At 39.8% G+C, this 17,657-nt stretch overlaps 1 protein-coding gene across 3 annotated transcripts in view; it reads left to right on the top strand.

Moving 5' to 3' along the window:
* LOC127367748 (F-actin-uncapping protein LRRC16A-like) overlaps positions 1–17,657 on the top strand; it is a 69,414-nt gene that overhangs the window by 46,755 nt on the left and 5,002 nt on the right. For 2 of the 3 annotated variants that reach the window (XM_051407846.1, XM_051407848.1), the window contains 23 exons: positions 312–416; positions 737–806; positions 2,359–2,440; positions 2,571–2,670; positions 2,826–2,880; positions 6,685–6,857; positions 7,370–7,438; positions 9,328–9,421; positions 9,587–9,685; positions 9,841–9,969; positions 10,106–10,237; positions 10,681–10,856; positions 10,974–11,061; positions 11,394–11,534; positions 12,207–12,224; positions 13,155–13,221; positions 13,448–13,668; positions 13,884–13,993; positions 14,093–14,347; positions 14,447–14,657; positions 16,725–16,761; positions 17,012–17,278; positions 17,459–17,608. In XM_051407846.1, the coding sequence (XP_051263806.1) occupies positions 312–416; positions 737–806; positions 2,359–2,440; positions 2,571–2,670; positions 2,826–2,880; positions 6,685–6,857; positions 7,370–7,438; positions 9,328–9,421; positions 9,587–9,685; positions 9,841–9,969; positions 10,106–10,237; positions 10,681–10,856; positions 10,974–11,061; positions 11,394–11,534; positions 12,207–12,224; positions 13,155–13,221; positions 13,448–13,668; positions 13,884–13,993; positions 14,093–14,347; positions 14,447–14,657; positions 16,725–16,761; positions 17,012–17,278; positions 17,459–17,608 (2,849 nt within the window). The remainder of the gene's footprint in view (positions 1–311; positions 417–736; positions 807–2,358; positions 2,441–2,570; positions 2,671–2,825; positions 2,881–6,684; positions 6,858–7,369; positions 7,439–9,327; positions 9,422–9,586; positions 9,686–9,840; positions 9,970–10,105; positions 10,238–10,680; positions 10,857–10,973; positions 11,062–11,393; positions 11,535–12,206; positions 12,225–13,154; positions 13,222–13,447; positions 13,669–13,883; positions 13,994–14,092; positions 14,348–14,446; positions 14,658–16,724; positions 16,762–17,011; positions 17,279–17,458; positions 17,609–17,657) is intronic. The other variant, XM_051407847.1, reaches the window with a different exon arrangement.

Raw genomic sequence — 17,657 nt, 5'->3', positions numbered from 1 at the left:
TCAAGGGACGAGGGGGGAGATTGGAGAGGGAGGATGAGTAGTGGTTAAAGGTTATACCTGAGACTTTGAGTGATTGTCCTTTGTGAAAATCTCCTCTGAATCCTTTGTTTTGTGGAGCTAAAACAGTTTCTTAAACAGTAGATAAAAACTAAAATGGGTCACAGGCTTTTAGGGCATGAGTAAAGTAAGAGTACTAAAATGTTAATGTTGGCTTAAATCTCAGGTCAGCAAAAGGAACAACACCATTGAGCCTTACTGTAAATAGTACTGAATCACTGTTGATATTCCCTGCTTTCTTTTTGTTTCTGAAGGAAAGGCAAAGAGGTTCCTCCGTCATTCAAGCACTTCTTCAGCAGTGCCATGTCTCTCAGCTCCATCAACGTGTCAGGAACCAAGCTGCCACCAGAGGCCCTCAAGTGAGAGAACGATTCATTCACATTTAATGTGTCTGAGGAGCAGCTCCTTCTGTTCCACATTCTCTGTGACTGTACCCCCCCCCATATCTTCTTTTATCACCTGTATTCCCATTTAAAGCAGTAAGAATAAACGTGTCTTGTCAGCCTATATCACAGCAAGGACAGCTGCTGCAGCTCTACCTGCACTAACCAGGACACTGCAGTTGAATGTTTTTTACTAAAAGTGGTATTAATATTATTTGGATATTGACAAAACATATACTTTATGCTCACAAATAGAGACAATATAATATATGTAATATATAATAATATTGTTTTAGAGCTCTCCTGCTTGGCCTGGCCAGTAACCTCAATCTGAAGGACGTGTCTCTAGACCTCAGCTGCTGTGAGGTAAGACTGACGGAACATGATCGTCGTTGGTTGGTTTGATGTTTATTGATATTTATCCATTTATTCTCCCTGCTTCAAGTATTGGTAGCATTTATGTAAGTGCCTTTTTCCAGATAAAGTTTGGTGAGTGTGGTTTTTAATAGTTTGGAGGTAATACTGTTTGAATGCAATCAGCTTTTTAGGATCCACTCCAAAACCATTTGACAGGCCAGTGACACTGTTAAGAGGCTGTATAATGGAATACTTGGCAAGCAGCTGGTGGGGGTGTAAAAAGGGAGAGATGTTCAGGGGTGGGGGTGAGGTCGGGTTTAGTTTCCATCTCTAATTGTTTCAGCACAACTCTCTCTCACACACACACACACACACACACACACACACACACACACACACACACACACACACACACACACACACACACACACACACACACCAGCTCCTCGCCTTCATCTCTTCCTCTGCTCAAATAGAAAAAGACAGCTTGCTGCAGATTCAATGGGATTGCTAAAGATAACCCATGAATACAAATTACACAGGAAATCCAATTCCAGATTCCCATAGAAATCTTCCCAAACTGAAGCTGCAGGGGGAAAATGATGTGTTGCGGCCTTTTTTGAAGTCTTAATGAACCGTTTGGTGGAAGCAGCCCAAAACTCTGAGTGGGCTGACGGCATGCAAAATAAGGACTGCCTGTATGACTCTTGTCGAGAGTGTTTGTGCAAATGTGTGTCATTGGGGGGGGTGTGTGTTTGAATAGAAGTATGATCATTAAGCATCTGTGTGTTTTGTTGCTGGTAATTGTTGGCATGGCTTTGACATGCTGTTCTCTCCCCCTAATGCCTCTGTAAGCTTGGCCATTGTGTAAGTACCAGTGTGCTCACTCTTAATAATTAACATCTCATTCTTCCTCGTTTTTATTTGCATGTCTGTTTTGGCAGATATTATAATTTTCTTCTGATCCTGTTCTTCTCGTGGTCTGTTTTTTTCTATTAACATATCACATGAAAAGATTTAACTGCATCCCGCTGCAATTGCTGTGAATGATCTCTATGGTTATTTTAAGTTAGGTGTCATTTTCCATTACTATGTTTGTCATTCCTCTTGATAAGTCTGTCCTGCATGTTTCCATTATTAGTTGTCTGTTGTCTTAGAAACGTGCTGTGCTTAAATGCATGTTTCACAAGAACTATATACAGATGTTGATATTAAACCACTTGCTTTGTTATGCACACAGGTTTAAACTATGCACAGTCCTTGACTCTCTTATTGAATTGTACAAACATTTGCACAGTGCAAGCCTTTGTGCAAGCACTGTGACTTTTATGTTCATCTTTTTTAGTGCAGGCCTTTCCGAAAGCTGTATTTTTCCAGTAGTAGTGCAGCAGGCAATTAAAGAGTCACATATTCAGTGCAACAAGCTCTAGTAACCTGTCCTGTTATTAGATGAACAGACTGTACTCTAGATTGTATCACATGCACTGTGTGTGTGTGTGTGTGTGTGTGTGTGTAGTTGTGTGTAGTTGTGTGTTTAAAATGTGCCCTCCTGTCTTTCCAGTTGCGGTCAGGAGGTTCTCAGATCCTTGAAGGTTGTATTGCAGAGATCCCAAACATCTCCAGCCTAGACATCTCTGACAATGGTGAGATGGCTGCTTCCATGTATATTGTAAAATGTATTTACTGAACTTTTCAACCCTAGTTCTCCTCAGCATGCAACTATAAGATCAGTCAACAATTATTATTATTTCTCACCTGTTTTTCTACCTGCAGGCCTAGACTCAGACCTGTCCACTCTGCTGGTGTGGTTAGCCAAGAACCGATCCATCAGACACCTCTCTCTGGGCAAGAACTTCAACAACATCAAGTCCAAGTAAGAATACAGTATAGGAGACTCTTGCCACTTGCTACATAACGAGGGAGTTGAGATGACCACAGAGATAGTGTTGTATTCAAGATGGAATTGCACAGAAACATGTTCCTGATGTATATTTTCTGTATATTCTTTTTTTCCTGTACCTGACTTAGAAACCTTGCTCCTGTGTTGGACAGCCTGGTCCATATGATTCAGGAAGAGGAGTCGGTGAGTTTTTAATTTCCTTGTCTGTCTGGCTTTTGTGAGGGACGGCAAATCACTGAATCTGCACCAGCTGCTCTACAACTGAACTCTGACCCCTCCTTTCGAGGGTGGTGTGAATATAATTTCCCTACAGTAATCAATAAAGTGTCAGATTCAGCAGCAGGTTTATGAGAGCCGTTCTCAAACATTCATGCTGTTTCACTCAGGGTCAAGTTGGATCAACACTTTTTGTTCAATCTAATATCTGGATATTATTTAATTAGTTTAGAAATAGTAGTAGGAGTTATGGGTGAATTATTCCACCACAAAGGGAAACCACCAACATATAACACATCATGGAAACAAGTCATTGGATTATGGCCCGAGTATTTATACTGACGTACCGTAACTTTTTATTACCTGACGTATTACTGTCTCTTCTCTACTGAGAATTCAAACATTATGCAGTAAGGAAATAGCTTAGCATCTAGATTCCCTCCATCCATTGGATTTTACCTCCCTCTGCAATGTCTAAAGAGGGAATTATTTATTATTAAAAGATGCTGGGTAAGCTATCATTTTCTTCAATTGCTCTGAAAACCTGCAGTGAAATAAATTTTCTCCAGCTTCTCACTATCTCCCCTCCTTCTTGTCCCTCAATCAATCTCACTCATTTTATCTCTCTCTCCATCATGGGAGCCGTAACAAATTTTGCCCCAGTGCCTGCCCTTTTTTGTCTCCCACTGTGGCGGATGTGCTAGATTGATGGTCCTATTGAGCTGCTCTGTGCTGGATTGGTCTTTGGGTGCTTTCAGTCTGTGTGTGTCATTATGTGCATGAGATGATAGCCTATGTGTATGAGCTGGTTATCTGGCTTTGCAGGTGGGATACAAAGAGATAAGAAAAAAGCGTGAGAAACTGAATTGATGGTTACTGAAAAAGTGACAGGAAGAGGTTAAAGGTGGTAGGTCAAAGGATGTTCAGTTGGGGTGGATAGGAAGGGAGTTAGGAAGGGAAGGTGGCTAGAAAATAAAGGTTTTTGTGGCATACAAGGATAGCTATTCTCAGACAGGGGCTTGCTGATATTAGAAGCTGTGGTGCACAGATTTGTTTGGGCCAGGGAAGTCTGGACTTTTTTGTTGGATACTGGTTTACACACATGCAGCAAGACTTGATGACATGCACATACTGTAAACACACACACACACACACACACACACACACACACACACACACACACAGTACCTTACAATCAGAGCTCACACGCATCACATGAGATAATAAGTTTCACATTTTAATCAGCAGCAGGTGTGTGGACACAGCTCCAGGCAGCACATTTACCCTGTTGTGTTTCTGTGTCCTGGCCTGAGTCCAGACAGTTAGACCTGGGACATCTTACGGCTGCCAGAATATAAACAGATACACAAACTGTATTCTGCGGTTCATTGGTGAGAAGGTGTACGTCTGCCTCGTTAAAGGAATAGTTTAGCAAAATCTTCTATGAAACTTAAATGAGAATGTCGATATCACTTTCACATCAATAAAAATGAAGCACCAGACAGCAGAGAGAGGAGGAGATTCTGTGAAAGAGAAAACGATGTCTAAGAGCAGCCTCTTCCCCTCTACAGGATGTTATATTTCTGAACACACACCGCGGGATAAATGAGTTTCATCAGAATATTAAACACAATTCATCATTTATGAACATCCATTAAATAGATTAATTTGTCTCTGCTATAAGGTCACTTTTATTTGCGTGTCTTGGATTACAATTTCTCATTTTCTCGGTTTTATTAAACAAGACGTGTATGCATACCCAGAGCAATGATTTCCTAATTTTTGTGATTAATAAGGGCTGAGAATCCGAGCTGCTGTAGCTGCTCAAAGTCATTTGCTTCAGTCATAGGGAGGGATAGGACTACCATTGTAACTTCTTCTATTGGTGCACTGGATTCATGTGTTAGCAGGACAATTTTGGCCCAGGTTTTTCTTTTTATTCTCATTTAGCTGTTTCTACTTTACATCACTGGAGAAAGAATTAGCTACTGTGGCTACTGGTCCATAAACTACTACCTATTTAAATTTGCATGTTTAATGTCTGCTCTGTGCCTCACAGGAGCACATGCAGGCAGTAAATAAATTTCTCTTCATCCTCAGACAACACATAAAAAAGTAATTTTCTGCCTTTATAACCGTGTTGATGCTATTCCTCCACACACTCATCACTCTCCTTCAAAGTAAAAAAAGCCTCATTAGAGAGGGAAATACTAGTTAATGTCATAACTCACACATCATTCATCACTCTGTTGCCTACTTGCTTATGCTAAAGCACACAAACTCATGAACTCTGGCTTTAATCTCTTGATTTCTTTGGTGTCGAGCTATAAAAACCACTCAGATAACAGGCCTTACTTTAAGTGTTTCTTGCACTGCTGCATGCTTCTGTACTATCTGTGTACTGTCAGAGCCTGACATCCACTGTGTTAATCCATGTGGAGGCGAGAGTCTCCTGCTCATATTTAGATTTAGTGCTGTTGGAGATGCTACACAGGAAGCCATTCATTTTCTTGTGACTTCCAGCTGACACGTGTACAAAATATGAAGTGTGATCTTCACACTGGATTTTGTTACTTTCTCAGGTAGTTGCAAATCCACATTATTTTCTCAATTTGTTGGTAAATTGAGATGTGGCAGGAGTCCTCTGGATTTCCTCTGTCAGACGTAGGAGCTGCTTTAGGCACAACATTTTTTAAATTAATTATTCTTTGATCAAAAACTAAAGAGCCCTAAAATTAGAATTGTCATAGCCCACATTTTAAGGAATTTCTCAAAACTCAGCCAGTTAGGAGCTACTTTTAGCCTCAGCGTGTTTAGTGAAGACTGTTCCCAGGAGTCTCCAGCTGTGTAAATGGCATGCATCATAGAGCAGCTCAACTGTGGTGAACAGACGGGCGCTGTTGGACATTTGTAAACTCTGGCATCACACTCACATCACAAAGAAATCCACTTGATCTAGTGCTGAATTTTTCATTTGGCCCTGTGGAGTTTTTAAAGATAATATCTCGGACATTTTATAGATCTCTTGCAAGTACACCTGGTCCTCTGATAAATGTTTAATTGGGAATTGCCCTTGCCCAGCAGGAACATAGAGCAGGGGCGAATCTAGAGAAACATTCATGGGGTGGCGAGACTTTAAGGGGCAGAAATTTATGCTAAGATATAGATAGATTTAACTCAAAAACATTATATTTTTATAATTTTATATTTATTATTATGAGAAATACATTAGGTATCCAAATGTGGTATTAGAAATCATTAAATCTTAAGACATTTTTTCCAAATACATGTCTTATGAAAAATATTTGTAGAAAAACCTCTACATTTATATGACAAGCAGAGGAAGAATTAAGCCACATAAATAGAAGATACAGGAAAATTAAGCATCCATGGACAGTGAATAAATTCAAGGACACTTGGATGGGAAAACAAGCTGGCACTGCCTAAAAGAATATTAATGCTCCTAGTGACATAAATTATAATAGCTTTTGTTAAAGTTGGCAGTGATATACAACACGGACCAAGAAAGCTCCTTTAAAATGCTTACTGGGGATGCCAAAGTTGAATAAACACAGAAGTGGAGGGCAGCTCATCAATTATGACTTTATTGGAGAGCCTGCAGGTGGCAGATAAACCGATGCTTGCCCTGCTTCACTGTAACACTGCCACAAACACTCCAGATATTGTTCTCATAATATAAACCCTCTTTTTCACACCTTTTCTCCTCCCCCTCCCAAATGCACACTTCTCCCTCAACCCTGCCCTCCCCAGCCCCTTACCTCCCTGTCTCTAGCAGACTCCAGACTAAAGAGTGATTTGACCATCGTGCTGAACGCCCTCGGCAGCAACTCCTCGCTCACCAGGTTAGACATCAGCGGGAACGCCATGGGGGACATGGGAGCCAAGATGCTGGCCAAGGCGCTACAGATCAACTCCAAACTCAGGTGAATATATGTTTGAGGATCAATGGCAATTTCACATGATTTTTATTAATAAATAACAATAATAAATTAATTAATCACATTTCATCACTAGTTGACATTCTATTGGCTCCTCTGCAGCCCTGGGCAACTTTATTTGTATAGCACCTTTTAGACACAGAGGAAATTCAAAGCGCTTCACATAAGGTGAAGAAATACTTTCAATCAGACAAAAAAATAGGAACAGTGTGTATGATTTACATTTACTACTTTTAATAAATTGTTTATAACACATTAAAATTTAATTGTAAGCAGATATACTTAGATTTTATTATAAAATTAAAAAAATATATTAAAAAATATAAGTTACCCTATGAAGACATACTTTGTTACTACCACTGCATTTTACTTTATTGTTATTCATTATCTGTTTACAGTATACACTTGTAGGTACTGATATAAGGAATTTTATTGATAAATACATTAATAAATGCTTATATCTACTTAAAACATTTGTGTCACATTTCTCTGTGCAGGACTGTGATCTGGGATAAGAACAACACCAGCCCTCAGGGTCTTCAGGATGTCGCAGCTGCTCTGGAAAAGTAAGCAGCTCTGTCTGTCAGTGTGTGCTGATGATGACTCTATTCTATCTGTATACGTACATTTGTGTTCTGCACAAACACTTCTGAAGGGATGGATGCATGGTTAGCTGTTGCAGCATAAATGTCATTTGTGCTGAGCGGGAGGAAACCTTGAGGTGTGTGTAGGCAGGAAGAGAAGGAGAGAGGATGCGAGGAAGGAAACCAGAATGTGACAAACAACAAAGGAACAATTGCGGAAGAAAAAATGCTGAGGAAGGGAAAGTAGGAGAGAGCAGAACAGATTAAGAGAGACAAAAAGGACAAAAAGTCGAGACTGAATAAATCAGATTTTCCTCTACCATCTCTTCTGTCTGTGAATCTGTATGTGTGTGTGTGTGTGTGTGTGTGTGTGTGTGGGTGTGTGTGTGTGTGTGGGTGAAACGACATGTGCATCTCCATATATTTGCTTCTGGGACACATCTGTACATGCACCTCTCTCTCATCTTCTCTCCGTTTATCATATTCTCTCAGAAGCACATCTACCCATTTCCCCTCTGAGTCTCTGTATTGCATTATTGAAATAACAATTTTGTGTGTGTGTGTGTGTGTGTGTGTGTGTGTGTGTGTGTGTGTGTGTGTGTGTTACGTTACATTCCTTATAGGTCAATATTTCACAAAATACACAGATTTTCACCAGCATTAAAAGTTACACTATGAATGCTTTTAATGCCATTACACACCTCTCAAAGTTTGATAGTGTTATTAAGATCAAATATTATAAATGCATTGTAGATATATGTGGCAGCGTCAAACTGTGTAGTCGATCCCGTATATGGCCAAATAGAGCTGGTGATTAGTCAATTAATTGATTAGCAGATCTTATGTGTTAATCTTATGTGACAGTAAACAGAATATATTTGGGTTTTTAGACTGTTAATGGTAATTTGAAGAGATGTTTACTATTTGAGAAATCAGCAAATTAATCAGTAATTAAAATTATTGTCAGTTGCAGCAATTTAAAAAAATCAGTTTCTGAGCTGTATTTTTTTCTCATTCTGTTTCAATATTGAAACAGCATTTTAGTTGTAGTTGTAAAATGAAAAGAATTCCTGTTCATAGGAACTCGGCCAGGTTGACCACAGATCTTTGAATTGAAGAGATGAGGGAAGAGAGAAGCTGGGTTCATACAGAAGTCAAGTGTGTGTGTGTGTGTGTGTGTGTGTGTGTGAAGCATACATATCTGAGCAGAGATTAACCGGTTTACCTTTGAGGTTGACAACCATCAACATCTGACTCATACTCTTGCCTTTGTGTTGCCTCCAAACGCCCTCATTTTCATCCCTCCGTGCCTTCTGCTTTCCAATCTACTGTATCTTCATTTCTTTTTCTATTTTTCTTTCATCGTTCATTCCTTCCTCTCCCCCATCATTATATGCATATTATTACTGTGTGCTGACCTCTATCTCGAGATCAGTAACCTCTTTAATGGTGCCGGTTTATTGCTCAGTAATAGACCAATGTGAGAGCAGCACACACAGTTTTTTTTGCCAGTGGGGTTACAGTGTTACTGATATTAGCATATATGAACTATTATGAATATTGAACCATGACATCTAATTATGTATATGTTACAGTTCAATAAGCATAATTGTATGATGACATATGCAGATATTGACTTGAATGAATTAAAATAAGTGGATGCATTTCACTATGTTTACTATTGTACTACAGTGAATAAAATTACAAACCCTCAACTGTGTATCATAACACCGTAAACTATATGTGTGTGTTTAAATGCATCACTTTCCTTCATGTTTATTGGAATATGTCTTCTATAGACGTCTCACTCTTTTCTTTCCTCTATAATGTGAATTAACTGTGGAATAATGTCCTCTGGCTGTCTCCATTAGGAACTTCACCATTCGTTTCATGCCCATCCCCATCATCGATGCCTCCCAGGCTCTGAAGGCCAGCCCTGAGAAAACAGAGGATGCCTTGCTGAAGGTATATAAAGAGTTATCACTGGTTGCTCCAGCCTCCAGATGTCTTATAATAGTGTTACAGGATTATTGTGTCGAAAACGTGTTATATGCAACAACTTCGAACAGATTTACATCATTATCACTTTGGTTTATTATCATGATGGTGGCTTTGTGCTCGTCTCCCCAGATTGAGAATTACCTGTACAGGAACCATGAAACCAGAAAATACCTACAGGAACAGGCCTATCGGCTGCAGCAGGGTATTGTAACCACAACCACACAACAGGTGTGTAAACAAACATTTGCAAATATAACGATTACCGAATTTATATGTATTATAAACTAAATTTTCGACCAAACTTAATCTGTAATCATTTATAAAGTAGGTAGGACTGTACCAAACATCTTTCTATATGTTCATGACTTGTTTTTTTTCCCCAGATGATTGACAGGATCTGTGTGAAGGTGCAAGACCACCTGAACTCTTTGAGGAACTCGGAGACAGACCTCATCTTGGATGATGTCAGATCAGCAGAGAACCTCATCAAAGATGCCAGGAACTCTAAAACGGTGAGGAGAGACAAACGGGCCTTTGTGGTGCGAGGAAATTAAAAGGTTTTATCTAGAAGCTCATTTGGAGGTCAGTTTTCTAGTAGTTTCCTACATCCTTTATTTGATCCATGCATCCATTCTATGTCTCCTCCAGCTGCTCCCCAACCTCTACCACCTAGGATCCGCTGCCAGAGAGGAGGTGAACAGCTCTTCAGTGGGGCCCATTCAGGAGAAACTGGAGTCTATGGCTGGAGAAGTGACAACTGTCATGGACCAGCAGCTACAGGTAGGTTCATTACTTTTACTGCAAAGATGACAGAAGGATTGTTAATTAAACTAGAAATTGTAGCCACCGAAACTTATATTGTCTTTTATTTTTTACCTTAAATACACTACCAAAGAGTCAAAGTACATCATATACACATCATATCATCACATACAGTACAGTGCACCATTTGTCTGTTTGTGATAGTTAGAAGGAAAACTAGAAAATAGGCCCCACCTACAAGCTGTAAAAGTTACCAGAAAATCAAAGGAATAGAATCTTCATTTGATTTATTATAATAATATAAATCACTCAAAATCTGAGTTATAAAGTGCTTCACACAAGGCTGGACTTTATACAATTAATAATTAAATATATTAGATTGTATATTATTATCAATCTCTGCGCTCTCTCATTATACACACAAGTTCATGTCCATGTATCTCTTATTTCACTCTTTCCAGACTCTGTTGGAGTCGATGGTGGATGCAGCAGAGTCTCTGTGCCCTCATGTGATGATGAGGTGTAATCTTCGTCCAGAGCTAATGAAAGCCAGCTCAGCCAAGATGGTCGTACCTAAAAGCTTTGTCACCAAAACCCTCCTAGAGCAGTCTGGGGTGGATATCATCAACAAGATCAGGTGTGTGTTTGTGGGTTGAACACATTTAACTACACATGTATCACTGAGATCTTTCTGTGGCTGTTTTGGGGTTTGTTGTGTACGTCTTGCTGACCGTCACTCTCTGGTGTGTATCAGTGAGGTGAAGCTGAGTCTAGCGTCCTTCCTGTCCGATCGCATTGTTGATGAGATTTTGGAGGCTCTTTCCACTTCCCAACTCACTCTGGTAAGACTAAAGTCAACAGAGCTCTTGATTTATTTACAATGACTTTTTAGCCCTCTAAATTGCAGTTTAGCGTTTTGGTAGCGTAAGCATAATTTTTATTTGTGTAAATCTCTCTAAAACCCCTTATTGTATTTTTATCCGTCCCTTTCTTCTTTCTACCACAATTCTCACAATTCCTCCCTTCTTCTCAACCAATCTTATCACTCCTTATCTCTCTGTTGACCTTTCTTCCCGCTCGCCTATCGACATCTTCTCTTTCTCCTCCTTGGCCCCGTATCTTCTTCCCACAACCCCCTCTGTTTCTTCTTTCTTCTTCTCTTCCATCCTCCCAGGCAGACCACCTGGTGAGGCGAGGTCGCCCCTTGGTGCGGCAGGAGTCGGTGGATCTGGACGTCCCAGAGGAGAAGATTCCTAAACGGGCATCAACTGAGATACTGGAGGCTGAACGGCTGGAGGATCTAGAGACATGCATGGTAGGTTTTGATGGGTAACGGATTATGTGTGTGTGTGTGTGTGTGTGTGTGTGTGTGTGTGTGTGCACGACTATGTACAATGTACATAACTGTCGGTGATTTTTTTGTGTGAAGAATCAGCTCAAGTTGTCTTAACAAAGCAGTAACCAGGAGTGGGTTTGATGAGTGCTTCTACTAGTATGTTACTGGATTTACAGTAATAATAATTAATAACCTGTTCATTCAGTCTTGCCACCGAAGATAAATATATTTATTTGTATTACATAAATACAAGCATTTACACCTCTTTTAATATTAGCTGCTACTGGGGAAAATGGACATTGACAACCAAAGACAATTGAGGATTGATTTTGGTATTACACAACTGTCTTGAGTAATTGTGTCAGACTTTATGAATTCAGTGATAGAAGAATGACAAAATGGGATTATTTGTCATTTCATATATGTAGGAGTGAAGTGTAGGGTTTTATTTTCCACTAGAAAAGACTGTCCATCTCTCTCGTGCCCTCTCCGTCTCTCTTTCTCTTCTCTACTTTCTCCTGTTTTACACAAACTGTCCCAGCTATCTCTTTTATTTGTGTCTTCACTAGGCTTTACTGTGTGTTGTCTTTCTTCCTCTTCAATCTTCTTTTCCTCTGTTCTTCCTTCTCTCTCCACCTTTGCTCCACGGAGACTTTGTGCTGCACCACTGTAAGTAATTCTGGACTCTCTCTCTCTCTCTGTGCTCTCCTTTCACTCCACTTTCTTTTCGTCTTGCTTTCTCTCCTCCTCACTGTGCCTGCCTGCTATACAGTTCTGTGTTGTATCTTTGTCTAAAGAGTCTTGATCCCTATGATTAATTTTAAAGATTGTAAAGAGTGTAGAAAAACTACAGTATGACTATAGTAGGACACACTTATCTACCATCTCCTCACTCACTCTCAGAATTATATTTAAAACAGTTGAATGCTGATAATTAAAAATGTATATTTTTGTGCTTTTAGGCACATTGCACTGCCCCTATCCACTTAACGTCTGTTATCACCCAGCTTACACAATATAATATGCAACATGTGTTACTGTGTTTACTGTCTACCATTGTATGGAGACAGTGGAATTGATTGTATCTTGCTTAATAACCCAACAGCTGTCCTAATTGTCTCACTTTACATTTTAGGATACATCATGAAAAAACTATTTAATAAACCAGTGTGCCTTGTGTCTATATGTCTGTATGTAGATCAAGTTGTCTGTGTTATTCTAGCTTATGGAAATGTGTGTGTTATAGGGAAAATCAATACAATAATTCTAATAATTATTTATATTTATAGTGTTTTGATTAAATAGGTTCATATTTGGTCTTATTGCAAACTGGCACACAATGAAATAAAGTGTAGTTACAAGTAAACTGTGGACAGAATCCCAAATAGGAAACCAGAATCCAACAGCCACAGTTTGTGATTGTATTATTTTTGACAATATTGTTTGTTCATTTGTTCTCCCACGATTTTTTCTTTTTGAAGAATAAACATGGATTATCAAACTTAAAGCTCAAACAGTCTTGAATGATATAAATAACAGTTTTGACATTTTTAATATTTGAATTACCACCTTTTATCTGATTATCTGCTCTTCTTTCAGATGACTCCTAAATCCAAGAGGAAGAGTATCCACAGCAGAATGCTTCGGCCAGTGTCTCGTGCCTTTGGTGAGCAGTTTATTATAAATTTTTTTAGTTTATATTTAATGACATTGAGCTTTATTAGAACCAAACAGTACATTATCCTTCTGCTTTATCTTTATTTAGCTTACCTGATCGGTTTCAATCGTTCTGTATTTGTCCTTTCAAAAAATTCTTATAGTGACGCTACTTAGACCTGATGATAGGTGAGAGTACACCATTACAAACATCCTAATGAACGTCCTACCCACAGAGATGGAGTTTGACCTGGACAAGGCCCTGGAGGACGTCCCTATCCACATGGAGGACACTTCATCTCGAACTCCACCTACTCCATCTCACCTTCTGCCAAAACAGGAGCATCGTCCACCAGGAGCGATGGTGGAGCTGCCGTCTGAGGAGGAAAAAAAGCTGCAGCACTTCACCAAACTACGACCTCGCCGGAACAAGAAAACACATTCCAGCAAAGTCCCTGTGAGTAGGCAGGCAGAGCACTTTTAAAGTTCAGTTTAAAACATTAGAGGCCTCAAAGAGGCTTCCTTTCATTTACTGGCAAGATCAAATTAACCTGAAAAGATTGACACAAAGCATGAGTGGACTATATACCAAAAACTTGCACAGAAACAGTAGATCTACTGTTTGTCAGATGGTGTAGACATGGTATCAGATTCTTGATCTTCCTCTTTCAGCAAATCAACAGTGCTCCATCTCAGGATGGGGAGCAGAATGGCCTCATGGGAAGGGTAGATGAGGGTGTGGACGAGTTCTTCTCAACAAAAGTTACCAAGATGGATTCCAAGTAAGGACTATACTTTATTTATATATTATACTTCTCTACATCTCTTAAGTTTGATACGCAAGTCATACATAAGTCTTTTGTCCTTCTGTCTCCTCTCAGACGTTCCCTAAAGAGTTCAGAATCTCAGGATGGAGAGAAGAAGAAGAGTAAAGGAGGATTCCTTAATCTCATTAAACGTTCTACCAAATCAGATAAATCGGACAAATCAGATAAATCGGATAAGTCAGAGAAAAACCAGGCAACCCCTTCAGCTTTAGGTACATCTGCAGCCTCGACGCCAGCTCCCACCATCCCTGAGGAGCCCTCCTCACCAAAGGTGGCATTAAAGAGCCCAGCACCTGAGACAAAATCCAGGTAAAGAACAAAAAGAGCATTATTTGTGATTACCCACTAAGTCACTGCCAATGAACTGGTCAACCACTTATTCACTAATCATTCCGGTGTTCAATGCAGAGACACTTCCAGCCGCTCGCAGCCTGCAGACTACAGCAGCAGCTCAGACCGCTCAGAGGAGCTGAGGACGCCGGACTCCATAGACGAGCCCTGGGAGGGTTCGGACGGCAGAGGTAGTCCTCAGGGAGGCAGGCGGTACCCGGGGTTGCAGATGATGGGCAGCGGCCTCCTGGCAGAGATGAAGGCCAAGCAGGAGAGGAGAGCACACAAGGTGAGATGGTGTGATTTTAAAAAGTAAGCACCAGGGTTACAAGAAACAAGGGAAAGTAAGAGACAGATGGGAGACAACATGTGGCAAAGATCATGAGCCTGATGCAAACCTCAAAGATGATTGTGCTGACTCCCACATTAAATACAGTATGTCATGCACCAGCAACATTTGTGTTGGGGCCTAAATTGCAAGGCTTTTTTTCCAGTTCATTCTTAACATTGCAAACTGCAATTGACCAAAAAGCTCAAGCTCAGTAATTGCTTTCCTTGCAAGAGATTCAAAGGTTTAGTGATTAACTTTGGATTTCCATCTGTAGATATGAGACTAAAAAGTGTGTTTTAGTAAAACAGAAGATATAAACCCCATTATTTGAGCCGCGTTTAAGCCAGTTATTGCTTTAATTATAAGTTACTTTCTGATTTCTTAAGGTGACTGTTAAAGATAAACTACATAAATAAGGTTGAAGGTTTTATGATACTGGTGTGGCAGTCAGATATAGCGAGATTCTTGTTTAAATCAGAACACATGTGATTTTGTTTTGGGGACAAAGCGCTGTCGGTGTTCAATCTCCACTTGTCAAGACAGTTTTGTTCAACACACTTACTGTGGATTCCAGCTGAGAAAACACAGAAAATAAGAAACATCTACACACACACAGACACAGATGCTAGTATATCTTCAGGCTAGTAATTGCGCCTGTCAGAATGTTGACATAAAAAACACAAACAACCCTGGTTTTCTGCCAGACGACAAGGTGAAAAGGGGAGGGAGGGAAATGCAGAGTGGAAGAGATGGGAGCATGAACAGCAAATGGACAGAATGAAGACAAGAAAGAAGGCTGATATGCAAATTCTCTGTCATGACTCACAGCAGGACATAAATGTCATGGGAATATTCCACCTACTTTTAATGCCCAAATTCACAAAGATGAAACTTAAACTAGGAGTGCTCTCAGTTCTTCCACCTCCTCCTCTCATTTCTACATTTACTTGTGAATTTTCACAAAAGCACAAAAAAGTGAAAGAGTAATTAATTAATTTTATATATATAATATATATATGTATAAATCCTAGAGTGAGTCAAGGGGAATGGAATAAGTGAAATACCAAATAAGGACAATAATTGTATGTTTTGTCTACTGTTTGTGTGCAGTAGTTTGAGTTGGTGTTGGCACCTGTAAGTGTGTGTTCAAGAGATGTATTATTGGTCCCTGTCTAGTTACTGCAAACGGTTTGTGTGTGTGTGTGTGTGTGTGTGTGTGTTGTGTGTGTGTGTGTGTGTGTGTGTGTGTGTGTGTGTGTGTGTGTGTGTGTGTGTGTGTGTGTGTGTGTGCAGTAAGAGGTTTATGGTGTTTGCAGCATTAGGGTTTTTTCTGACCTTGTATCAGTGGCACTAAAGCCTCTCCTGCCATCTGCTTGTTCTGGCTGCCTTCCAGAGTTGTGTGTGTGTGCTTGTGTGTCTTTGTGTATGCAGGTAAAATGAAGAGAGAGAGAGAGAGAGAGAGAGAGAGAGAGAACTATTCAAGAGGCAGGTCATTAATACAAAGCTTGGGTGTGTGAGCTGCATTTTCTATCACAAAGGCGCCCCCTTCTGTTAAAATGTTGCTTGTATCACAGCACAGCACTTAAGATGAGATGTTCCTTTATTGATCCCCCGTGGGAGAAATTCAGGTTTGACACAGCAGCACATGTAGTACAGAAAGTAGAGAAGTGTAAAAATACAATAAAGAATAATAAAATGATATAAACGATATATATATATATATATATATATATATATATATTGATATAAAGATAAAAAGATAATAGAAAATATAAAAACTATAATGAAAATATATACACTATATGCAGTATGTAAAAAAGGAATATGGTGTGCAAAAACTATTTTTTAAAGTGTATAACTAACTGTACACATGCAGTTATTACAAGGTAAACTTCTCCAATCAGTTAAAATAAAAGCTTGAAATTTGTATTTGTACACAGTAATCCCTTAAAAGATAATAAACAAATACATTTTACCATTCTGCCCTCATACTGAGTGAATGTTTTCTCCTTGTGTCTCCTCCAGTCTTCTAGCCCCGACAGGCCTGACAGCAATGCAACAGGTAAGCGGTTTTATCTGTTAAGATAAACATGTGGAAAATAAAGAGAGAAGAGCAACTTTAAATTTTTAATGAGCTAACTTTTAAGCTAATGAATAATTAAGTTAATGATTTATGGAGACCTATAAATGGTTTTAAAGTTTGGCTAATATCCATGGTTCTTCCTGAGGCAGCTACTGTTCCACAGATAAGTTTGGTTATGAATTGGTACTTTTTAATATTTATTTATTTGTTTATTTATTTTTGCATTCAGCTGCCAAGACCCAGCCCGCCATTTCAGAAAGCAGGTCTCCCAGTGGTTCCATTAATAAATCAGACCCTAGTTCACCAGAGAAGACCCCTCCTCGTGCTGAGACCAAGCCAGAACCGGCCCCTCGTCTCAGGGCTACGTCCTCCTCAAGTTCCCCTGGGGGACCAGTAAGTCCAAAACCACCTGTGCCACAGGGAGCAAAGCCTGCTCTGGCTGCCCGACCCACCATCCCACAGAAGCCAAGGACCCCCAGCAGCAGCAGGAGCATAGGTACAGTCGGAGCATTGGATCTGTAGTGATTCTTTTTTTAATCTTCCTAAGCCACATCTTTATTTTGAGATTACAGAGTTAGAAATTCTACGTTTGCATTGGGTTTGTGGAGTATATATTATGAGAGATGAGACAATATTTGCTTTAGGTTAATATTATTTGTTTGTGATTTACTGACAGATGAGAGCTCAGATTCCCCCAGTAGTGGCGGTGTGTCTCCGAAGATTACAGCTCTTCCTCCCACGCTGAAGAGGGTGCTGTCAGAGAAAGACAAAGAGGGTCAGCCCGGTCTGCAGTCAGGAGGCTCTACCAACAAAACCACTCAAGATGGTGGGTCACAAAATCTTTGAGTACTACTTAGCCTGTTTATGCCATGGTG

This window comes from Dicentrarchus labrax, unplaced genomic scaffold, assembly GCF_905237075.1.
Source record: "Dicentrarchus labrax unplaced genomic scaffold, dlabrax2021, whole genome shotgun sequence".
NCBI lineage: Eukaryota > Metazoa > Chordata > Actinopteri > Moronidae > Dicentrarchus > Dicentrarchus labrax.
The sequence above is the reverse complement of the archived record's forward strand: the minus strand, read 5'-3'. Positions and strand labels throughout refer to the sequence as shown.